The 25,907-nt window shown below is 31.1% G+C and overlaps 2 protein-coding genes across 5 annotated transcripts in view; one reads left to right on the forward strand and one right to left on the reverse strand.

Annotated features, from left to right (window-relative positions):
* Nucleotides 1–405: 405 nt before the first annotated feature.
* The window catches only part of LOC129917124 (glutamate [NMDA] receptor subunit 1), a 31,350-nt gene continuing 5,848 nt past the window's right edge, over nucleotides 406–25,907 (reverse strand). For 2 of the 4 annotated variants that reach the window (XM_055997484.1, XM_055997485.1), the window contains exons 2-14: nucleotides 13,345–13,711; nucleotides 13,129–13,251; nucleotides 12,515–12,739; nucleotides 9,534–9,736; nucleotides 9,160–9,325; nucleotides 8,877–8,982; nucleotides 6,178–6,338; nucleotides 5,892–6,108; nucleotides 3,171–3,588; nucleotides 2,673–3,101; nucleotides 2,437–2,609; nucleotides 2,126–2,379; nucleotides 406–2,064 (exon numbers count right to left, since the gene is read on the reverse strand). In XM_055997484.1, coding sequence (XP_055853459.1) covers nucleotides 1,774–2,064; nucleotides 2,126–2,379; nucleotides 2,437–2,609; nucleotides 2,673–3,101; nucleotides 3,171–3,588; nucleotides 5,892–6,108; nucleotides 6,178–6,338; nucleotides 8,877–8,982; nucleotides 9,160–9,325; nucleotides 9,534–9,736; nucleotides 12,515–12,739; nucleotides 13,129–13,251; nucleotides 13,345–13,527 — 2,949 coding nt within the window. In that variant the 5' untranslated portion in view covers nucleotides 13,528–13,711 and the 3' untranslated portion in view covers nucleotides 406–1,773. Of the gene's footprint in view, nucleotides 2,065–2,125; nucleotides 2,380–2,436; nucleotides 2,610–2,672; nucleotides 3,102–3,170; nucleotides 3,589–5,891; nucleotides 6,109–6,177; nucleotides 6,339–8,876; nucleotides 8,983–9,159; nucleotides 9,326–9,533; nucleotides 9,737–9,993; nucleotides 10,472–12,514; nucleotides 12,740–13,128; nucleotides 13,252–13,344; nucleotides 13,712–18,436; nucleotides 18,643–25,907 lie in introns of those variants that run through there. The other 2 variants (XM_055997486.1, XM_055997487.1) reach the window with 2 other exon arrangements.
* The window catches only part of LOC129917123 (inositol 1,4,5-trisphosphate receptor), a 47,405-nt gene continuing 39,161 nt past the window's right edge, over nucleotides 17,664–25,907 (forward strand). Inside the window, exon 1 of the mRNA XM_055997482.1 lies at nucleotides 17,664–17,932. The gene's annotated coding sequence lies outside the window, so the exon portion shown is untranslated. The remainder of the gene's footprint in view (nucleotides 17,933–25,907) is intronic.

Consider the following 25,907-nt stretch of genomic DNA (forward strand, 5'->3'; position numbering starts at 1 on the left):
ATAATTTTATGTTTATTTCTTTGAAATTACAATAACCACACATCCAATTTGGCTGAATAACAGGCAAACCGTTCACATATATATTTTTATAAGGAACATTTTACATCTATCATCTTTTGACTATATTTTTTACTTAATTTTAATACATATTTTTAAACCCTAAATTAATCAGCGAGCATAAAAAATTATTACTAAAACAAAATAAAAACTTAATATATGTATTTCTATTTTAATGAATGTATCAAGTTAAAACCATAATTTTTGTAACAGTTGTTAATACTTTTTGTTCCAGAAGTTGGGGTGAAGTAAACTAATTTATACTATCCATTTTATTTAAAAAAAATTTGTTTGTAGAGAAGATACATTCTTGTAATTGAATTCTCTTAACAGGGCACGTGGTATTATTTTGTTTTTTTTAATATGGAAGAATTTTAGAAAAATGATCAAACTACATCTAGAAGACTGAATGTTCGTTGATTTGAAATTTAATTTTGTGTGGTTTTGTTTGGTATTGGTTTAGTTTTTTTTGTTTTAATTTTGTTTGTTTAAATGTTTTTTTATATAATATATGTATTTATTTCAATTTAGCGTTCAATTTTATTTACTACCATTAAATTTAGTTTTTGTTTGTATTTTACAATAATGTTAACATTCGATTTCTTTGTTTTCTTAAAATTATGAATATAATCAAATTTTAATTAACTTTGGTATTTTTGACTTTGTCAAATACTTTGTTTAGGTATTTAAAGCAATAAACAATAATAAGTTTAGAACAGTTTAAATAATAAAAAACAATTCATTTCTTCGAAAATTTTTAGAGATACACATGTAGAAAACCTTTATTTTCACTAAGGGCCAATTTTTCAATATTCAGATAAACCTCAGATAGAGCTTATTCCTAGGAATAAAAGTTTTTTTTATACTGACATTTATTCTTCTGATAGCCTAACTGACGATTGAAAAATCAGTGCTAAATGTACTTGATATCAATACAAAATGGCAAATAAAATGATATTTTATTATGTATTTTCGAAAAATGCCATAATACACATTAATCGGTGTTTAGTAAAAATACTTTTTATTTTGCTTTTGCTTTTTTGGCATGTTTTTTTGTCACATCTTTTCAAATCTTTTTTGTTTATCTGGTTTAAAATTGTTCGTAATATTTTTTTTAAGCTTCTTTATATCTATTTGGCCAAGTTGAGTGGCAACACTTTAGTTGCGTCACGGTATATTTGAAATGGAGGTCTTCTCATAATCTTGGAATCTCCACAGTTAAAACTGCTGGTAGAAATTCTTGACAAGACGAAACAGAACTTAAAATTATACTTTCAACTTAACCGTCCAGTATATAAGGAATGGTGCAAGTGTTGAAAAAAAATCAAACAAGGAGCTGACTCAACTCCATTAATGTAACCTTACGAACTTATTGGCGATTCGTGTTCACGAAATTCCGTGTCTCTAAACAACTAAATTCCTTTACTTTTTGCTTTTGCTCATTTTACTTGTGCTTTTGAAATTGGCATTTTTGGGAGAATGCGTTGAGTAGTTAAACGAAACAAATAATGGGAGTTGGCTTTAAGAAAACAAAATTCAGATGAGCCGTCTGAAGTATTTTAAAATGTAACCAGTAACCAGTTAACTGAAATCATTAGTGAGATGGAAAGACAGTCCAGACTACAATCTTAAATCAAGATCATAGTGGATAAAAGTTAAAAATGCCAAATAATATTATTTCTTACAAACCATAAATTAAATAATGTTTCAAAAAGCTTAAACTACCAAATGTGATACATTAGTTGTATATGCCGGCGAATATCTCGGAGGCGGTAAAAGATTTGAAATCGATTGCTTCCATCCAAAAGCATTTTTACTAGAATCTTCATATAAGCGTCGATTTCGAACAAGCTCTGAGTCTCCAGGCCAAGCACGTTCGGGACCTCTAGCTCCTAAACGTGGATAACGAGTTTTATCTACAGCTAAACTTATTGTCCCAGGGTTAGCATTCAGACCAACATTATATTGCCGCTGCATTGCCAAAGAAGCACGAAGTGTCTTTCGTTTCTATAAAATTTAATTATGTTATATTTTATGATTTTTGTTTTGAAATTAAAAAAAAACTTACTTCTATAGTTCCTCTCCATTTGTCCGCAGCATGTCGAGCTATTTCCATTCGTTTTTGTTTCTTGATTTGATGTTTCTTATAGACAACTTCTATAATTATAAGTCCTATGCCACCAACAATACCAGCTGCCACCAATATGAATACCCCTGCCATATTTTTCAAACCTAAAGTATTGGGAGTTTTCTCAAATTGTTCACATTGTTGTACATTGCCATGAAAGATCCAATCTTTGTCCAGAGATTCCATAAAACCGCCTTAAGTTAAAATATTAATTAAAGCTTCATTCATAATCTATTTCGACTTAAACTTACTTTCATGAAATTCTAGAATTGCTAATGTCACAGCATCGGTCCAGGGTGAGCCTTTTTGCAAGCCAATCCCATAACCACTTCTACCAAAAAGCTCCCCAGCTGTAACAAGTTCACAATCCTTGGCAGCTTCGTACTCCAGTCGTGATGAGTCCCAAATGAATGCCATTAGTTTACTTTTGAAGAAAAATAAAGTTTATTAACAAATTGTTGTTTAAACTTAAAAGATTAAAGGTTACCCCTTTTTAACGTCTTGTATAGCCTGTTCAGCGGTTCCATAGTTATTTGCTTCCATTGTCCGATACATATTTGAAAGCTCAACTTGTCGTCTGAAATACATATCGACCGCTGAACCCTTAACAGTGGCACAAGTAAGGTTTTCCATTGTGTTCCTTAGTCGAGCATCATTGATACCACTAAGTTTAGTCTTGGGACGTTCTAACACGAGGAAAGCAGCTAAGTTGGCAGTGTATGATGCTACAATGATCATAGCGAACCCTGCCCAAACCATTCCCAAAACACGAGCTGAAAAACTACGTGGTGTTCCCTCTCCGATACCACTGTTCAATAGAACTCCCCATGCAAACCAAATGGCGGAACTTAAATTGAGAGCGTCTTCTTCTGTATTGTCGTTGCTTGTGAGTTTAAAACGTCCAAATGGTGAGAATCTGTTAAACAAAAAGGATTTCAACATTTTCAAATCCGATGCATTAAATGTGTGTGTGTTTTTTTTTTACCTATCTAAAAGATACAACACTAATGCCACAACATGCACCGATACCATAACCAAAATCCAGAGAGTATTGCTAAAAGGTTGCAAGAAGGACACGAGTGTACTGGACCTTGATGGTTTCTTTTCTAATATAGTAATTCCCTGGTATTTGAATGGTTTTGAAAATTCAATAAATTCAGCTCTTTCGGGATTGATTGTGAGTGGGGCTACAATCATATCGGCACGTTCGTTCACCACTTCGCCAATAAGTCCAGTCCATTCTTTCTTCATGGCCATATTTCCGGTACCGGTTGTTTGATTTTTTAAAATATAGTGACCGAATTGACCGTCTGGTGATAGAGCGAGATCATAGGTAAAGTTTATTCGACGGGATAATGCTATTAAAAGATCTATGCAGTAACCACGGCAGCAGTAGTCATCTTCTGTAAGGATTCAATTTTAAATTCTAGATGAGACTTTGTATAGAAGGATATGATGTATGAACATCACTTATTGAAGTGGACACACATTCCTAATCAAAAGTTATAACAACCCCCTTATCTTTTCTATTTTGAAACTCAAATACATTTTCCCTTAAATTCTATCTCCTGTGTCTTGTGATAAACTCGCACCAAAGGGAGCCTTTTGTAAAATGTAGGGGGCAGAATCTTTGAAATAAATCATATATGTAAATAGGTCAAGTGTAAATTATTGGCAACAAAGGCAATGTTAATGCTGATTAAACAGTCTGTGCCCTAAATTTGTTTGTTTGTCGGAGGAGTCACACTCCATTTAAACGCCAATTAAATTTCAAAAATTGTTTAAGGGATAAGAAATAATAATCAATAATTGGGCTAAACCAAAATTGTCTTAAGGACTTCATTGATGCATTTTTAGAAAAAAAAGCCTTCAGTGCAGTTTTTTACTTGCTCTATCTATAGGGCAAGTATTGGTTTCGTGTCAAAAAAAAATCGAGATTTTACTATGTATTATTTTTAGTACCTATTATTCAAAACCAACATGGTGCAATTTAACAATGCGTTCGTTTTATCGGATAGCAAATTGTGGCCATTTATTTCGCTCTTTAGAGATGTTAATGTAAATCTAAAAAGCTTTCGTTATATCGAAATTCACTCTATCAGCTCTATCGGGTATTCGTTATACTGGTTCCACTGTATTATTTTAACTATTATTCAAAACTAACATGGTGCAAAAGTTCAAAAAAGTGGTTTTGGTCATAAAGTAAGTCGGTTTTTCTGGTCAGTTCGTCTGTGCGCTTATCTGTAAATGAAAGTCTAAACTGATTTTGTTGAAATTTGGTACACATGATTTTTTTGTAATTTTAACAGGTTGTTATTGTAGTTTCCTCTTAAACTACCGTTACGATTTTGATTAAATTAAATTACACGTAACAGTGTATAATTATAACAAAACTCCGTTTTTAGTTTTCAAAAAAAAAAAAAATGCGGATTTTTTGTTTATGTAATAATATAAAACGACACAGAGGTACGTAATATTATGAGTTATGTTATGATATGAGTTATAACCCTAATTTCAATTTTCATTTTGAATGGTTTACTAATATCTAATGTATAAGGGCGTACGTTAAGGGTTTTCCGAAAATCAAGCTGCTAAGTAGAAAAACTAATTCTAAATAATAAAAAAAAAATCCCTTTTTTTCAGATTTTTATTTTGACGCGAGATGGTGCCCCACCATGGGTAAATTTTTAAATAGGTGAATGTTGACTTATGAGTTAATTTTTTAGATATACATAGCTTAATAGGAAAAATGTTTGATGAGGTTATTGTCTGCATTTAATACCGTTTTAAAAAAGGTATAAACCATTTTTTTTAGGTAGGACCAGAGGTTCAGTCAGGACATGGATGTTTTTTTTTTGGGTTTTATTGTTAAATAATTATAAATTTTAAATAAAACAAATTTTAAAAAACCTAACTCCAAAAGTTGTCGTATAGAACAAGCTGAAATTGAAACATCTCACTGAGAAAAAAAAAACAACTTAAAATGAGCGAAAACCATAAATTGATTTACCCGTTTTTTTTCGGAATGATTTTTGCGTCGGAGGCGATCACTTTAACATCAAAGCTGAACGACGTCAATTTTAAAGGGTTTTCATGAAAAAAGTATAGGCAGTTGAATAAATTTTTTTCAGCTTTGAAAAAAGGGCACATTTACGAAAAAATGTAAGTGACTGGGGATCGATATTACCTTCTTTGGACAGACTGCAATTTAAGCTGAGATTGCTAAAACGTTGATCCTTGATCATATTACATTTTACGTTAAAATCAAAAATCTCAGCAAAAGAAAATTGCGTGTTTACTTATGAAAGCATCCTTTAAAAATATTTCACATTCCAGCCATAAATCATGAGTAAAAAAATATTGCTTAGAGGATTTCAGAATTAATTTAAAAATCATTGCTCTATAAATACACGAAAGAGGTCATGTTTCTTATGTTAAATTATTTATACACATTCATACCTATTCCTCCACCTATAACCAGACGCATTAGGTTAGGATTCTTCCCAACATCCCAACACATAATAAATTTACTTATTTCTCTTCCATCGTAATATTATACAAGCAACAACAAGCTCTTTATACAAATGCTTTTATATCCATTCTGGAGCCTTCAAAACAAATTTAACCTACATAATTCATCAATGCAAAGTGCCACCCCATTATTGCATCCATTGGAATATTTTATACAACTTAGGTGTAGTCTTACCAGTGCCATCGGTCGTGTTATAATACGGGCAAGGAATCTCGTCTTCATCACACATCAACTCCTCGTCGTTCAAATGTCTTACGTACACAAAAGGTTTCTCCTCTATCGTCAGGACTTTCAAGTGTGTTGGAATTATAATCCCTTCTGGCTTTTTCCTCTGCTTACCGGGCCATAGAATCTGGCTATCGTTAATTTTTAAACGCATCTTTGCTTTATCCTGGTAAAGATTTATTTTTTTTTTATTAAAAAGAAAACATTTTATAGTGAAGGACGGTTAAGAACATACAGCATCGTAGTAAAATGATCCAACAACATTTTTTTCCTGACGTTCACCGATGTTTATCACATCATAGGCTGCATAGATTCTATCACCATTATCGTCGAAAGCTACTTGTCCAGTATCGCCCGATATGTTGCGTGTTTTCAAGTACTGGAACAAGCGTTTACCTTAAAATAAAATAAAAAAAGGTTTACGTTACTCTTAAAACTTTATTTAAATAAGCGTAACGAATATGTGAATTTCACAAGTTGGATTAATGTTTCTAAATTTAATAAAACATTAGGTATCAGAAAAAAACTTGACTTTTGATTTAAAGGAGGAAAAAATCGCTATGTATCAATTATCGCAAAAAAGGCAAAGCCAAATTTTCAAGGAGTTATGACCACTTTATAAATATTGAATAATTCAGTGCGTGTGCTAGGAAAAAGGAGAGAAATTAAAGAGGAGTACATTGTACGTCTAAATAAGACGGAAAAAAGAGCTGCCTAAAGTGTTCCACATTCTTGTTGTGCGGTTGTAGAACGAATTTCCGTCCTTAACTGTAGAAATTAGGCTCGTGGGTGAACTGATGAGCATTCCTAGAAGCGAAGCGCAAGAATTACGGTTGAAATGTTAAAGGAGAAAAATGCAGCTGAATATTTCGATAGAGTGCTGTTTATAGAAATACCTTTAAAGTAAGGAGAAACACGAAATGTTACGACGGTGTTCAAGTGAAGAAATAGATTCCTCGCAGTTGCACGGTCATTAGCCAAATAATTGATTTTATCCGATTTTCCTTATTGTACAATATTCAGTGTAATTGTAAAAATAACGGTAAATTTCTGAATTGTTAGCCTAAATTAAATCCACAGTATAACCACAAAACTAAATTCATCGAAAAAAATAGTTTTATAGGTTACATCTATTTGCTATCAGTATATTATTGTAAATATTTGTTTTTTTTATTTGCATTTGGCCCAATATTTATGTGAGTGACTGTATGCATTAGAAAGGCTATTAAGATTAAAGTTAATTTTTATTTGACTCTTCACCTCATTTTGATTTCATCTCCATATTTCTGAAATAGCGATATATTTCTAAAAAGTGATCCGTTGTAAAGGTATTTATAGTTAATAAGTAAGTAATAATCATTTTTATCAAAAAAACAAAACCGACTTCCATGGACCATAACTGGGTTTATGGTTTTTCTCATAGTTTCTATAGCCAAAAATGGGACCACACTGCAGACACCAGCTTTCCAATACAAAAAGATTTATCAAAATTGGTTTACTGAGTCCTAAGTTATGAGGTAATAAACATAAAATAAATACAGACGAACTGAATACCGACTCCTTTTTGGAAGTCAGTAAAAAAGTATGATTTCTGGTTTCAGTGGCGTATCCAGAAAAAATTTTGGAGGGGGCTGGAAAATTTTTCAAAAATTTTTAGAGGGTAAATGTGCGAAAAAATTTTCATTACTTTTTATTAATCTTTGATCAAGAGTTAAACGCTGTGCTGCGGTACTGAAAGTGGTATAGTAGCATTATACTGCTCTCGACAGATTCGTACTACTATCTCCTGCTTTCACATTCAGAGTACCTAGTGGTTATTCAAAATTCTTGTGTCCCAAATATTTTACACAAACAGCAAGATGTTGTGTCATACTTAAAAAAAAAACACTTCATTTCGTTCGAAATTTGTCATGGGCTGAATCCAAAACTGTTAACAGATTTATTCCTATCACGTCAAGAGTTTTTGAGCTATACTCATCAGTCATCAATATTTTCGTTAATTACGCCCATGTTCCACAATTCGACCGAAAGTGAATTCAAATCACTTTTCAATTTCACGTGAAATGAAATATCAATATTCTTCACTTCGATCGAATTCGAAAACTTCGAAATTGCTATTTCCAATATCTTTGAGAAAAATATTATTGAAAAAAAAGTAAATATACTTAAGACGATCAAATACGGCGTTTTGAGATTGCTTAAGAAGTTTTGCAATAATTTAACGGGGATGTAATTGAAAGTCAAAATACTAAAAAATGATATAAAGAATTCTGAATTGGACTAAAATCCGTCATCGTCAGCTTAGGCTCTTACTCAAACAAACCCAAACAGCCGTTTCAGAATTTGGAGGGGGCTCGAGCATCTGTGCTGCCTCTAAATCTCTAAGATTTACGAACAAGTTTCAGTTAATCATGTACATTATGATGAAATCAGCTAAATACAAACATGATCTTGAAGGCTTGGGGGGGGGGGGCTTGAGCCCCCTGAGCCCCCCCTCAATACGCCACTGTCTGGTTTGATGACAGTAGAAACAGTCTTAAGTCGTACAAGAGTCCAATAAAAAGTAACTTGAAGCTTAAATAGCCTTTCTACTTTCTTATGAAGGATAAGTGTAGATAGTGGCCAGATCAGGCGGGGTAAAGAATTCTTTTTATAAGCTTAATTAATTCAACATTGTTAGTTATATTAGGTATATGCACATAGGTTTACAAGAAAAAGAGACTGTAGGATAAAGGTGATCTCGAACCACTTGAGTAGCGAAATTTGGGACGAATAGCTGGAGATCCAGTATCTTAAATACTGTAAGTAAAACCCAGTGACTCAATATTTTTAAGAACTCAATGACTGCGTAGGAATTTTGGACTTAAAATGCTTTGCATGTACTAAGCTTGTAAAATTCACCTGTAACATCAGAAAGGTAAATGAAATACCTACCCGATTCCCAATTGACACCGGAATCTCCACAGTCCTTTGGAGCCTCAGTTATCGTTTCGTTGGCCATCATTTCTTTTATAGCTGAAGCCAACACATAGACACTATCCTAAGGATGAAAAAGAAAAAAAAACAGAAGTAAATAAAAACTTTTAAAATGAACAGAAGGTTGGCGACGATGGTAGCCGAAGGTGAAACCTTTAAATTATTCATATACCCACAAAACACCTTAGTAATGGTGGATAACTATAAGGAGATAAACATAATCTTTACCCAACCAACTCACCCTTATATGTTGTTTTTCACTATTTGAATGTTCCAATTGAAGCCCTAAGACACCATCAGGAGTGTTGTTAGCTTTAAGTGCTTGTTCGGTAACAATCCAAACGTGACCAGCCTCGGTCATATTAAATAGGGCAGCATCCCGGAAAATTACATGCGCGTCTTCGGTGCTGGAAAATTTATAATTAATTAAATGACGAGGTTATATTTGATTTCCAAGGGAATATATAATTTAAATCAACCTCACACCCAGAAAGGTTCTTATATTTCATTTATATAAGAGCGAAAGTGGATGGATGAAACCGATATGCGATGATGGTTTTGCAATTTAAGGAATTAATAAATAAAATGGTATGATCTGGTGGAATCTTCATTTACCTGGCATACATGAGGTAGACACGGGATTGGGCTGATTTCATATCGGTTAAGTGTTCGGTGAAAGCTTCGAGTTTCGGTTCGAATTCTACGATTAATTCAACTGTTGCACGTACATCAATATCATCGTAATTGGTTTGTGAAGAGGTTTGGAAACGACCGAGTACAGCCCGACCATCCGTGTCGGAGCTATGGATTATAATTACCTGAAAGGGAGAGAGTATTTAAGTTGTGAAATGGTGGGAATCCAGAGAGAAAGAGGGCATAAGTAATGTAATGCTAATTTATTCGCAGAAGATGTTGATATAAATACAATATTAATTGGAACATAATGTATGTGTTTGCATGGGTTAATTAATGTTTTAAAATGTAAAACCATAACTACAGAGGATATTTGAAAATTGAGATGGAGATCGGCGATGAAAATAGTAAAAATAATATGGAATTAAAATATAGGTTTTACCGTGTGATTGTTTGTATGCCTTGAACTCGTAGGAATCATTGGACTTTATTGGGTTTTTGAAAATAATTATAAAGTGTTTTAAAACTCAGAAAAACATCAAAGTTTTTTATATAGACAAATAAAAGGTTGTTTTTAGATGGAATGTTTTTCTTGAATACACTTTATTATAATATACCAAAAACAGAACTTTGAGGAATCCGATAACAGTAGATAATATTGAAAATATTCTACAAAAGCTTAGTGATGAATCAAAGGTCAGCCCAATTTTTCACCTGGTGCTAGTTTTTTTCCAGGTTTGTTCTTTTTGTTTGCTGTTTTAACTGTTTATTTTGGGTAATTTTGATCTGAATCCTATCTTTATTTAATCTTTATTGGGTATTCTTATCTCAATGTTCATTTCTAATTAAAGCATTCTTAAATACTTTTGTATTTTCTAGTTTTTAAATCGATAATTTTTTTATTTCCTTAATACTTCTTTACTCGTCTTTTTCATTCTTCCATTTTATGTATACCCTACCCCGTGGCCAATTAGAACGATGTAGTGTAACGTCAGAGGTTTTGGGTTGAAATCCAACTTTTTTCTGCTTGCGAGAAATCGACCAAGACTAAAATCCGTTTTTTCTGTTCACTATTTTTCATATCAAAAGGTGGTCGTAACTATTTTTTTTTTTTTCAAACGGTAAAATCTTTTAATAAATAATGTTGCCACTTAGCTAAATGCATCGAACTATACCTATGGTCCGTTGTGATACAATGATTTTGCAAAGAACTTCCTCACTAATATTAAACCAGTTGGAGCTTTTAATAAAGCTGTGAAGGTTGAAGATGTCAGTATTAATTAGTTCACTAGTATCTTCTAAAAAGTATAAAAATTTTTTTATTGAAAAAAACTAATTATATCGGCACAATTTTTATGGTTTGGGGTCGCAAATCTTGTTTTGACTTCCCTCAAACATAGAGGCATTGAATAATTACACTACAAGGATTTTGTTGCAGAAATAAAAATATACTTTTTTAAAGGCTTTCGGTGTGCTAGAACTCGAATCCGAAGTCAGAAAAAATTAATCAGCTCCCTTTTTTTGAAATGTTAACGTTAGAAAAAACAAAAAAGGTTTTTTTGGCTACTTCGTACTTTAGAAAAATTGTTTGAACATATTTAGTAAGAACTGTTTTCCTTCATTGTAGACCTGTTTAAATAAATCTTCCCTATATTTTGTTTTACTGTTTGAGATATCATCAGTTGTTTGGCATATTATATCTACCATAGAAATTATAATAGTCATTATGAGCTTTATGATATATGAAGCCAAACCCACTTACTTTATCATAAGATATCTCGGGCAATAAAAAAGATATCGAAAGGATTTAAACAGGTCTTGAAAGTAGGGAAACCGTAACTATTAAATATGTTTAAACAATTTTCCTGATTAATTTTTCTGACTTCAGATTCGAGTTCAGCACACCAAAAACCTTCAGAAAAGTATATTTTTGTTTCGGCAACCAAAAAAGTTTAATTTTGTTAACCAGTGTTATAAAATGATACCGATAATTTCTATAAGAAATACACCAAATGTCAAAAAATCTAAAGATTTTAAAATACTTTTAACATCCCTTACTTGGCTGCATATTTCTCACCATAAAGTGCGAGTAAGAAAAAAAAAAACTTCAAATCAAAATGAGACGGTGGAGTGAGTCCAATGTGAACACATTCTAAATTGATAAACTCTATCGATCTGAAATTGAAAGCTGAAAACGTCAACTTTCTGTGAATAAAAACAAATTCTCAAGCAATTAATATTCAATTTGATCTAAAAATATCATAAAGATTGTTTCTTGTTTTGTTCTGGTCACTGTGGTGTATGCGTAACCCTTTTTTTTGAAAAACCTAAAATTTTAAATTTGAAAACTTTAAGTAGTGTTTTTGTGGCCTACATACCTTTTTTCTACCACCAACAGAAATCACAAAATAAAAAGAAACCATAAAATGGCGGAAACAGTTAATAGAGAAATTAAAAGTTTTTTTCCTAATCTTTACATCATTGCTTTTAAAGTAGAAAAAAAATTAAATAAAATTGAGGAACTTTGCTGCACTTTATCTTCTTAACCAGTAAATATGGAGTAAGCATCAAACCTCTGGTATAAAATGTCCAAAATTTTAACTTGAATATTTCTTGCTCAAGCATTTTTTGTTCTTGTTTACAGCATAAAATGTTTATTCATTAAAATACTGAGTACCAATAAAACACTCAGCGCGTTCGGATTTTGAATGTTGTGTTTTTAATTGGTGAATAAATTTGTTGATAGTTAATATGCGTCCACATAATTCAGTGTTTTAAAAAAGTATAACGCGTGTACATGAGTAAGCTTTTTTTCATTTCTAAATACATGCATATAAGTATAACACATGAAAAGCTACGCAAATGGATTGTGATGAATGATAGCTACAAAATTGCGTTTACTTTTTATGTTTTTATGTACATGTATTGAAAAAATATTGAAAACTAATTCCATAACATATTACCTTGGTATATCCAAAATGACTCAACATCTCCAGCCATACATCCGCTTGATGATAATACGGCGGCACCGTCCTCAGAAATGAAACATGAATATTTTTATCCGAGAATGCAGCATCTCTCGAGGATACTCCAATTACAGGAATCTGATAAAATCCACTCGTATAGCTGACAGCTGCCGGTGATAGATCACCAGACGTTTGTTCATGAGATACCACCACCGCATAAACCTATAGATTCAAAAGCAAAAGAAAGAGAAGGAACAACAACAAAAAATAATATAAAATATGAATTCATGAAGTCGGCGCATATTGCAGATACTATGTATAGAGGTATAAGAGGATAGAAGGACATCTTTGAACAGTTAAAGGATAAACTTGTAAATTGATTTCCTAAACGAGTTAACCTTACTCCTTCCTCTTAACTTGGTGTTTGTGTCTGTTCTTCTGCTTGAAAAAGCAGAAATGAACTTAAATTTACAATAAAAATCACTTGCGGCACAGAACGACAGAATCTTTACTAAGAATTCCCTTGGTCCTTTGAATGATTTTATATTGCAAGTCGCGTCGTAGAGATTTTCATTTGTATTTAATGTGTTAAGAAATTCAAATCTACTCACCCGTTTTTCTATGAGCTTATCGCAAACATTGAAGACAGTTCTAATAGGATTCTTGTCCATTCGTATCGTCTTGTGATAATAGGTCACTTTTCTTGGCACGTAATTTTGATCAAAATTAAGATGCTATATCCATAAAAAATATACAAAAATAAATGTTATAATTTCAAATCGGAATGGGGTATTTTTTAGGGGGTGGAAATGTGAATTCGTTCTTACATCTATTGTTGTTTTGAAATGTTCTTCACTCGCATTGTGACTTAATACACCACCAATGTTGTATTCGGAAGGATTATCCGAATTTGACATTTGCTTTTGCATTGTGACAACATGAAATCCGCTTAAAATGGTAAGCACTAGCAGGATGCATTGTGTAAGTTGGTTACTATACCAAGTAACCATTGTTTTGTTTGTTTAATTTATTTTTAAATTTTGAGAAATCAAATCAATAGAACAATGTGTGTGTTATGATGGAATATGTTATTATTTCATTGTTTGATTTGTTTAGCCATTATAGTTCAGACTGGAAATTGATATTTGTTTGTTAGTGCTTATTATGAGAACTGCCTTTTTTCATGATATTTAACTGAAAATAAAAATAAAATTGCTAACATTAAACTGTAATTAAAAGTATCTTTATACTAATTTAAAAATTTTTTGTCGTGACCTATTTTTAAAGGGGTTTACGTTTTTCTTTCATCATTTTCGGGGTCTTTAAAGTGACAACTTTCTTTTTTATTGGTCAAATCATGATTTTTATTTTTTCATTCGGCAACACTGTACCTACATAAATTGATTGTTACGAAAACGAGTAAACTAAACTTTAGTAAAAAAAAATACAAAAACTATTTTTTTTTGTAATTGCCAAAATAATAATATAATCATATTACAGGTAATTCTTTATTAAGTTAATCCAACGAATTGTTTTTGTAAAATAAAAAAATTGTTTCAAAGTCAAAACGACATGTTTCTATTTTTTGAAAAAATTGTAAAAATAGCAAAAAGAAAAAACTAGTTCTACGCTTCTATCTGCACCTAAATCAAAAGTTTGGTGATTTACGCTAAATCTTTTCTAAATAACAAGATTTACCAAACGAATTTGTATGGTCATATAATGGCATTTAAAATAAAAATCTCATATTATGGGGACTTTTCACGGGTCGATTTTTGCCGTGCGGCGAAGCTTTTCGACTCGTGTGAACGTAAGTCGCAGGCGGCTAAAGTGGCATTCCCCATAGAAAAATCCTAGTCGACCGACATATCGTGCGGCTAAAATCGACTCGTGAAAAGTCGGCATTAATCCTTTTAAAGGTTAGTAATTTTACTGTTTTTTTTTGGTCTGGAGGCACTCATTTCATTAAATTGCAAATAAGAAGATAAGGTCATAAGTTGTCAAAATGGAAGAGTTTTGTTTAACTGTGGAGTGTTATACTATGTTTCCAACTACCCTTAATCCGAGATTAAGGTAAGTAGATTTAGAATAAAACTCGAGATTTGTTTTAAATCTACTCAGCTAAATCTCGGATTAAGGGTAGGTGGAAACATAGTCTGCCCTAGCGAGGTATTCCTTCGGAGCGCATACTTCGTCGGAGGTTCAAACTGCATTCGAGGTATCTTTCATCGGAAAAAATACTAAACAAATGCGACGACGCATCGCATCGCAATAATTTGACATTCGTCAGATTCAAGATTTTTATAGAGATGTACAAAATATACCGATTTATCGATAAGTTGGTATATCTTCCGATATTTTTATATAAAAACACCTAAATACATTTTCATATAACTATGTATACAAATACATTGTCATATAACTATATAGAGAGTTTCATTTCATAGTTTTTCATAAGTAAGAATGTCAATGTACGGTAAATTACACCCTTGCTTTAATTAGAAAATGAATCGATATTGCGATATTTCTATTCAAGAAAATATCGAATCGAAAAATATCGATATTTTTTTTGAGAAGGCCATCTCTATAATTATCACAGATGACAGAAAAAATAAAATGCACGACTGGGGTCGCACGTACTTGCTCTTGCAGCTCAAAGCAATTTTATGTTAGTCTACTTGTAGATTTTAAAAGCTGGCACTAAAATAAAACAAAATTGATATTTGGGGAAGAGCCGACATTTAGGGCAAAATTTTGTTAAATAAAAAAAATTTTTTTTTATTTGACTTTTTTGAGAAAAAATAAAAATGCAGTTTTATTGCCACTGCTTTAAATATTATGTATACAAAGTTTAATCTAAATCGTTAGAGCCGTTTTCGAGAAATTCGCAATATCGTATTTTTTTGTATGGGTGGTATACGTTCTAAACGAGATATAAAAAAACAAAAAAAAACCAACTTTCAGAATTCCATAAAAATCATCTGTACCAAATTTGAAGAAAATCCGTCCACCCGTTTAGGCTGTGGAAATGTGTACAGATGGACGCACAACCGCACAGACGCTCGGACGGAATTGCGAGACCCACTTTTTCGGAATTCTCCATCATCGTAATGTTGGTTTTGATTAAAACCTCAATTTTTTTTTTCGACACGAAACCAATACTTGCCCTATAGAGCAAGTAAAAACAACAGATAAAAGAAAAAACAATTCAAAGAATAACAAATGAGTTGAAGTTATTTCATTTAGGGCCAATTTTTCAATAGTCAGTTAAACAGTCCGTTAGTACTTATTCCTAAGTATAGAGAAAAAATCAATTTTTCAACAGTCGGATATAGCTTATTCCTAAGAATAAAACTATCTGCTTCTTTCAGAGACGAATAAAAATTATTCTAAGGAATAATCTCAACAAAAATATTGTGTCAGTTGTCAAAGCTGTTTTGAAATAATTTTGAAAAAAGTACAGTGGAACACAAGAAAACAAAAACAATCATTAATAAAAATGACGTTTAATTTTAAATATTTTTGAATTTGACAATTTTTTTTTTGTTATTCTGTAGAATAAATTATTCTTGATTGAAAAATTCAATGTTTTTATCTGATTGTTTATGAGCCTAATAACTTTATTCGTCGAACAGTTAACTGACTGTTTATTAGAAGATTGAAAAATTGGCTCTTAAGAAAATTAAAAAGTGTCCATGGCAAGTGTCGCGTTATTTTTGGAGGTCGAGTCCAAACAAATAAGAGCAAAAAAATTCAAGAAAAAAGGAAGATTTTAAAAAGTGAAAGAAAATTTATTTGTGAAAAAAAAAATAGTCACGAACATCCTTTTTCCATTCACCAACATCCCTTTGTCGTGGTCCAATTCAATTTAACTGATTCGGCAGATCTTCCCAACACAGCCATAATTTATGGTGATCTTTTTGGATACTTTTGTTTTTTTTTTCGTTTTTTAAATGACAAAAGCTTATTAAAATACTTTTTTTTTTCTTTATTACTTACATTTTAAATATTTATTCCGCAACAAAAACTTGTCGGAGGGCTTGGGAAAAAAAAAGATTTGTATCTGTCAAGAATACAACCATTAGAAGTACTTCATCGCATGCAATGACATGCGTTGAAATTTGTCGGAGAAAATTTCCGATCAGCTGATCGGAGAAATACCTCGAAGCAAAAAGTCTCCGATTCGTAGAAAATCGGAAAAAATCCGCTCCGACGCATTACCTCGCTAGGGCAGAGTATTAAACTGTGAAATAATTTTCTCGTAACTTCGCAAAATATTAAAAGCTTTTAGCATTGAATAAATTGAATAAAGGCTAAATGCAGTAATAGAATCAGTTTTATCCAGATGTCTTGAAATTCCAATCAGATCTTCTTATTTTTTTTTAATTTGTGTCAACTAATTTCAAATTAAAAAAAAATACTCATTCGCCATAGAATCCCTTTGGTCCGTTCTTTTATTGAACAATGTTAACTATTGTTGTTATGTCAAAAAAATCGTTGTATTTGTTTTTGTTAGATTTTGTTACAAAATGTCAACTTTGATTTAGGAACGACTAAATGTTACATTTTGTTGATCTGTCAAAAGAAAAATTTTTGAGATTAATTTTATGAATGAATAAACAAGAAAAAATTTATTTCGTACTGAAATAATTCTTTTTAATTGAATTCTAAGCAAATTGAAACAAAAATATGCATTCAATAATTTCAAATACGGAAACAAACAAGAAATTCTCTTCTCACATCATCCCCTCTCTTCCCCATTTAGTTGTGTTTGACAGATTAACATTGAAACTCAAGTCCAGGAGCTGAGTTGAAAAAAGTAACAAAATGTAACTATTTGACACTTCAACACTGGATTTAAAAACGATGTTGTGACGTCACGATGTTACACTTTGTAACTTTTTTCTCATTTAGGAACGATGAAAGTTAACTATTGTTAACAATAGTTAACATTGTCGAATAAAAGAACGCACCACTTAAACAACAATATCTATATCAAATCCAACAACTACATTACTACACCATTTCTAAAACTACATTTACCATTTCTTAATGTTCATTTCATGCCCTCTACGAACACACTCCTACAATTTGACATTTATCATTTGACAGAATCTGACAGTTCATACAAAAAAATAATTTCACTTGTTGATCTTCTCGCATTCGGTTCATGTACAATTTTTCGGTTTTTATCGTTAATTGTTCTTTCATTTATTTTCTACTTTTCTATTTGTTTTGTTATTTCTTATCAATTTCAAAGTGTTTAATTATTACCAATTCAATCGAATGCGTGAAAAAAATCAAAAAAAGATATGAGAAAAAAGTATTAAAAACATAAAAGTGCTTCCGTGCACTTTCATGCCTTTTACCTATTTTACATCATAGAGCAGACCAAAAATAATACAAAAAAAAAAGGTAACAATAAAATTATCATCTGTTTTTCCAATTATTAAATTGCTATTTATTTTAATGGAATTCTCTTCACTTCATCATTTATGATTATTTTTTATTGCTTTTTGTTGTTATTAATAAATAGAAGAAGAATTGTAATTGCTAATTAATGCAATAAATAGCATGCGAATCAAGTAAGTTCTATGTTGAGTCTGAGAATGGCGTGTGCTATAGTGGTTAGTGGTGCGCAGTGTGTTTGTTTTGTTTTATATTGTATTGTTTTTTTTTTTTCAATATTTTTTGGGTTGTTTGTTAGTTGGTGGGTGGTACATTCGGGCTTCGTGAATCGTGATTTATCTTTTGCGATGGGGACTATAACAGATGGGGTTGGGGATAGACGAGGAAACAGTACAGATTGCGCAAAAGCAGAAATAGAATTGCGGTAACAGAAGCAAAACAGCAGTTAGCGAGCGAGCGACGCACAGTGTGGTAAATCATAAAACTAGCTGGACAAAATTAATAACTCACGTTAAATTGACTTTTTACTTTCAATGATAGAGAAGAAGTCCGAAAAAAGTGGGGTCTCGTAATTCCGTCCGTCCGTCTGTGCGTCCATCTGTACACATTTCCAGGGCCTAAACGGGTAGACGGGTTTTCTGGAATTCTGAAAGTTAGTTTTTTTTGTTTTTTTTTTTTATATGGGCCAAATTACTATTTAGTGCCTAAAAAGTTTTCACTTTGGGCAGTGAATTTTGAAAAGAAAATATAGAAATTTTTAACAATATATTTTCATATATTTTAGTTGACATAGAATGGTTATACTTTAATCTATTATAAAATAACATTTGCACCGATGCATCGCGATGTTTTGAATGATATTTCTAGGACATATATGTATGTATCTATGACAGTATAAATACAAAGTGGTCAAAACCAAACAACTGCGTTACTTTACTGCAAATTTCAGGTTTATTTGTAAAATCATATAATTAAGCTCTCTGATATTCCTATTTGAAACTATAGGAACAACTTAAGTCTCCTATGAAGTTAAATCACAGAAAAATTAATTTCTATTAAATATTCTTAATAGTTTATTACCAAGAATCAGGTTTAAAACTTTAAATACTACTGTGTTCATAGGCGGATCCAGGGGGGGGGGGGGCACGGGGGCACGTGCCCCCCCCCCCCCCCAGAACTTAAAGTTCATACATAAAGGAAATCAAACTATAAGAGTTTTTAAAATATATGAATAATAACAGAAAGAACTTGAGTGAAACTCTTGTCTATTTCTGGCTGAAAATGCGAATTTTATTGTTTGTTGCATCCCTTTCCCATGAAAAGCTCCACCTCACAAATAAATAAACGGCTATTTGTTGGGTACACACGAATTTTTTTTCGATTTAAGAAAAAGTGAATTTTCAAAGTGATTTTGGTGAAAAATTTTGATATGGACATCGAATGACATTGAATGATATTCTAAAAAAAAAAATAATTGTATATTCAACTCTATTTTTTCATACGGAGGGGTTAAAAAATTTGCACTTTTCTCGTTGTTTTTTTTAACATTAGTGTTTTCAAAATAGAGGAACACGCCACAACATTGCATAAACTATATATTATAGAACTGCTGGATATGTAGAACAAACTTGCATTTTAGAAGTTTGCCCAAGTTTGCACCCCGAAAATAAAGACCCTTTGAAAAAAAAACTCCTCAAAAGCGACCCTTACTTATAGATTTTTATAAATATTATTTTATTGAGAAAATTTCTCCAGGGATACCTTTAAAAATATGTAAAAAAAATAGTGTTTCAAGTTTCAAAAGAATCGGTGCAGTAGTTTTGAGGAGCACCGGCGTTGATAACATTAGTTGTGGGGATAACGATTTAAAGTTTTGAACTCTGGACTAAAAGACTAAAACGTTCCTAAGGGAAGTATTAAAATACTCAGAACTTGGTCAATTTGGCTGCAAGAGACCTACAATTTGAACACAATATTCTTGAGATATAAAACAATTTAACCCCTTGTAGCCCCATGTGACATTTCTGTAACAAACGGAAAAAGATTGCATAAAAGCTCTACAAACTATTTTTTTTCTTTTGAAGCTTCTAATATAATCTTTAAGTATTGCTTTATCGAAATAGTACCTACTTCAAATTTCTAATAAATAGCACCAATAGTTTTTAATTGACAGTTAATGTTGAAAGTTGGGCTTTTTTTGAAAATAAGCTAATTTGTGTAAAAACTACGAAATTCAGAAAAAAAAAGTTTTCATTAGTTTATTTTATTTTATTTTATTTTATTTTTGGATTTTAGGAAAGTGCCTAAAAATTAATATTAGATAGTTTTTTGCCTGAATTTTTGCATTTTTATATAAAAATAAATTATTTAAACTTTTTTTTACTCCCTAAATATCAAAATAACTAAGTAAATAATGACTTTATTGAATTTTTAAAAAATACGTGTTTTATTAAAGATAAAGGCCATTCGATTGACTTATTAATTTTTAAATTTACGACCTTGGGTTACAAAAGGTTAATGCAAATAAAAAAAAAAAAAAACAAAACTGGGTTTCCCAGCAAAAAAGTATGATTCAGTTTTTTTGTTATTCTTAGGAACTTTAATATTTATTAGATTGAAGTCTTTAGTATTTGACTAAAAACTACTAGATCATTAACTAATATTATAATTATGTCCATAATATTGCAAAATTTTATACAAAATCAATTAAAAAACATAAACATTTTTTTTTTCAAAATTTCATCTTTAAAACTTAATTTCTCAAAAACTATTTGATGAAACAACTTAAGTCAAAAAATAAAATAAACAATAGATTACTAACTTTAATATAGCACAGGATTGTAAGTGCATTTTCAGATTTTTTATATTTTTTTTTCTCCCGGCTAATCCAGGGGTAAGTGGGTAAGCACTTAAGTGGTTTTTACTGTAACAAGAAAATGAAAATTTTTCCTTCCGAATAACTTTTTGGTCATTTGGTACCTATTTGATGTGGGAAATGTGCCTAAATATATTCTTGGCCAGGTTTTAGACCACTGTGGGTCGTTAAAATTTTCTGCTTGTTAGTCAGTCGTATGATACTTCACTTTATTTCTAACTGTTATTGCTGTTTTTTTGCCAATCCATCCCTTGTGCCCCCCCCCCCCCCAGAAAAAAATCCTGGATCCGCCCCTGACTGTGTTACCAAAATAAACCACAATGTTACCGTGAATTGTAAACAATTCGATCCAAATTTGGGTTTCAAACTTGTAAATGTAAATAATGTAAATTTTATAAATCAATATAGTTTTTCTACTTATTTGTATCTACTTTTTCTTCAAGAAAAATGAAATTCAACCAAAGGGAAAAATTGTACCACTCAAAAATTTTGTTTAAGTTTTTGCAATTTTCTCGAAACGACTATAACGATTTTGATAACACTTTGCACATGTAATATTTAATACAATTGCAATATAACAGCATTTTTGGTTTTTCTCAAAAAAATAAAAAAAAAAAAAATAAAATTGTGCTCCATGTCGGCTCCTCCCGCATATAAACAAAATTTCTTTGAAATTTATAAGGAGAGTAGTTCTTAAAATCTACAAGTTAAATAGTAAAAAATTGCTTCGAGCTACCAGAGCAGGTACATGCGACACAGTCGTGCATTTTATTTTCTAAACAGTTTTAAATAAATGAATTAGAATAGATAAAATTCTATAAAAAAAGAAAGATTTTTTTAAATAGAGATCTATAATTTCTGCAAAAAGTCGGTCAAAATAGTTAAGAAAAAATGCATTTTTATGGTATTTGAATTCATGTTTCCATAAACATATTTTATGATTGGGTATACTTATAAGGCTCATTCATATCTGTCTTGTATTTTACAGGATACTCCTGTATTTGGAAGGTAAATCCTGTATCCTGTAATTTAGTTATAAACCCTGAATTATCCTGCATTTAGCCTGTAATTTTGGGCAGCCGCATTAGGGAATGTAAACTCTAATTTATAGTAAACAAAGGAAAAAAATAATGAAAATTATTTTTATTTTTAAGCGGAGTGATGGAATATAATTCAATTGAAAAGTTTAAGTGACCTTAACTCCATATGCGTTTCGCCCAGGTATGACAGTGGGCTCGTCAGTTAGATGCTGTCATACCCTTACTAATACGCAAAATTTTGGTCCATGAATACAGACACTTATAAAAATCACAACCTGAATAGACTGTGAATTTTAATATTTTAGGGGAACATGGTTACATTGTTGCACCTAAAAACAATTGCCCGTGGTTAAGTAAACAAAGGAGAATATCAATTTTTAACAATTTAGTAATTTTTCAAAAACGAAAATCAAAAATTAGAATATTCTTTTTCGTTCTTTGAAAATAAAATGAAAAAAAAAATCCAAAATAAGCATTTCTTTTCATGTTATTGGTAAAAGCGAAACATCCTGAATATGAAATAATCCTGTTTTGAGAAAAAAATTATCCTGTAAAATGGTAAATTTTCTTCACTTTATGTATTTTTAACAAAATAAAATGGGACCATTAGGTTTACTTAATTATTTTTAAAAACGCTAGAAAAAATGTCAATTGCTTTTCACCAAAAAAGGAAGCAGAATCATATTTTTTTTTGTTAAGAAATAGAACACGTTACATACGTTTTTGATTTATTTTCAAAATATCTTGCTTTAAATTAAAATTTTAGCACTGATTTTAATTAAATCTGTTTCACAATCACAAAAAATAGCATCATATTTTAAAATATCTGCAGATAATACGAAAAAGTAACTCCTTTTTGTGTGATGCAAACTTGTAAAATAAGGGCCTATTAAAAACATCATTGTTTGTAATACCTTCGATGTTTTTCTAGTAAATAATGCTCGAAATGTCTTCGTGTCCCAATTTCTGGACTCTTGCATTTCCTAGCATTTTGCATTGTTCCTTCAGATAAGCCTCATTAGATGAAAATTCCAGTGGTTCAGTGGTTTCAGAGGATCAGAACTAAATCCTTTAAACATGCTGATCCTTTATTCGAAGAAAATTTCATTAAATCATTTAGAGTTTTATCGGAATATGCTTTTTCAATTTCGCGAAAAGCGATTTCACTGGTTTTAACTATCTCCTGATGGATAGGTGCACTTAGGAGACTTTTAACTTTCCGTTTCTTATATTTTTGTCGCAATTTCAATTTTTAAAAACTCTTTTCTACTCTTGTTTCACTTTCTAATGTTTTTTGTTAATTCAGTCACCACATTATCTAGGTCAAGCAAGATCCAAAATGAAATTTACTAATTCGAGATAAAGACAAAAAACAAAACATGTATTCAGTTACCCATTGTATTGAGAAGCTATATCTATCTATCTATTGAGAAGCTAAAATCACAATTTAAAATCAAGTAGCCAAACTTTTTTTTAAATTTTGTCCAGTTAAATTGGCGATATACTACACTGTACGACGGCGGCAGTAGTTGTGATTTGTTATTTTTATTTGTTTCTCCAATGATACTCAATTATTTGATGTAAAGTTTTTTGTTATAAGAAAAGAATCAAGAAAGCTACCAGAACACACTTTATTGCTTCAACCAGCTAACAGGCCTCCAGAAATGATGATAGATTGGGCTAATGAATTACAATTAAATGAACGATATTTGGTAATTTAAGATAGCTTCTGTTGTTTCATTTAGATTTGAGAAGCTGCTGGCGTCGACGAATGGCGGCGGCGTTATCGCTGTTTGGTGTGTCATCATTAGGGTGCATGTGATTTAAGGTGGTTCTGATTATGTAGGTAATATTGTTGTTATTTATTTTTTTTTCTATTTTGCATCGCTCAATGTTTTGTTCGGTTTTGTAGTTTACTATTTTTCGCAGACTTAGCAACACGTGCTGCCTTATTTCTTAGAACATAAATATGTTCTATGAGCAACTTTATATTTAATTAAGAAATGGAAAGGTAGAGTTATGGTTCCAGTCGAGATAATGATAATCATTTTTGTTTTGTTTTATTTCTGATGAAGCTCTGATCTAGACTAGAGTGCGACCACAAATCCCTCAATTAAAGTTTAAGATCCACACCCGCAGGTGGCTAGACTCGTAATTTTTTTAAAACATCGTACACCATCCAGTTTTGGATCGTTTTATATCTGAGGCCAACTAAATGCAAGTGTTTGCATATGTATGTATGTAGAATTGTAGAAGTCCTAGATTTTTTAAGAAATGAACATCTACTCAATGAATCAATTAGAACTGTAATATAACTGTTAAATCCTTTCTCGTGTGGTTGTTTTGAAGGTTTTCAAATTAATGGTAGGCTAGTGAGCATATTCACATCCAAAAAAGTGCTGGTAGATTTGTAGGTGAAAACCATTTATAACTATTTTGTCCCATCGAATGTAACGTTCAAGTTTTTGATTTTTAATACCAATAGCTCATTAAGATCTAATTAGAAGGCTTAACAAAGTAATCGGTTTCTCGTTATTGCTATAGCCAGACAGTGACAAAGTAGATGAAGACCCTCTTCTTTTTGTTCCCACAATTATAGCAAAAATTGTTATGAGAGATGCCTAGCTTCTGTGAACGCTCCCTTGGCGACCAGTGTTTGGTCCTTTGATTTCTGTTGATATATTTTTAAAGGATTTATGAAATGCGTATATGTAATTCTACATATGTAGAACTTCTGCTTTCAATATTTGTTCATTTGTTCAACAGAATTGAATGCTTATTAGAAATCAACAAACGCTATATATAACTTGTTTTACTCATTAGATTTCTCGATATGGTGGTTTATTGATTAAAGGTAGTCAGTTATGGAATATCCTGAACGAAACCTGCTTGTTCTTTTGGTTGGTTTTTATTGAATTTATCTTTACATTTTCTTAATAGCTAACACTTTGTATATTATTGAGACATAAAAAAACAAAGCAATTCCCAAAACCTCAATTTCTCTGTCGAAAAAAGTACAATACCTAACTGGGTTTCATTGTATTTTTTTGTAAAAGAAGAATATTTTTCCATTTAGAACGAGTGTGTGCTCTAGGTTCTTCTGCTGATGTATAAAGTGAGTGCACAGATAAAAATTAAAACTACCTTTAGAAAATTAAATTTAAATCTTATACTTTGTTAGACTGTCTCACAATGAGCTTCAGCACACTCAATAATTTCATTAAAAATATTATTTGCATCCAAGTTCAGACTTTACTATGCTTGTACATTGTACAAACGTACATTTATTTCGCATACATATCGTGTCTGTATAGTAAAAATGTTTGAAAATTGTACCTCTTTGGAGCCTGCTAAAGGCAAGGTCGTAAGTTGATCATGACAATTGACGAGTAGCAACAACTATAAATAGTAAAATAAAATAAAAAAATATTGTTAATTGGTTTGGAAAGTCGGTATGGCTTTTGTTTCTTAATTCTTATCTTCGAATTGTTTGTATATGAACTTGGAAAATAAGCACACGTCAATTGAGATATATAAAAAAAAAAGTTCAATGGCATTTGACGTAAATATGGAATACTATTTGCAAATATGAAATTTTCCTGACAAATAAAATAATTAGAGCAAATTAAAGTTTTTTTTTAGACTTATTGAAGTGCATTCAGGTAGCGATGTATTATAAAAGTTGATTGTATCCTCATGAGTGGATTTGACATTACAAGAGATGGTCTTAATATAGGATTTGAGAGATTCAACACAGAATATTTTTCGAGGTAGAAAAAAAAAACATATTTGTATATCAAGAAATAACTGTCTATATTAAATATTACTTATAATTAGACAAAAAGTTGTTACTAATTTGACTTGCATACATACATGCATAAATTATGATTATTGAATATCGTAATCGAGTTGTTATTATTAGTGGCGCCATGTGATTAGTAAGCATATGTTTTTTTTTTTTTGAATTTGTCTATCACGATGTCTTTCTTCATAGACACAGGTCACAGGTGGTTCACATGTCATATGACCTAGTTGAACAATGTTCGAACAGATATAAATAGAAACC

This window comes from Episyrphus balteatus, chromosome 3 (genome assembly GCF_945859705.1).
Source record: "Episyrphus balteatus chromosome 3, idEpiBalt1.1, whole genome shotgun sequence".
In the NCBI taxonomy this organism is placed as follows: Eukaryota; Metazoa; Arthropoda; class Insecta; order Diptera; family Syrphidae; genus Episyrphus; species Episyrphus balteatus.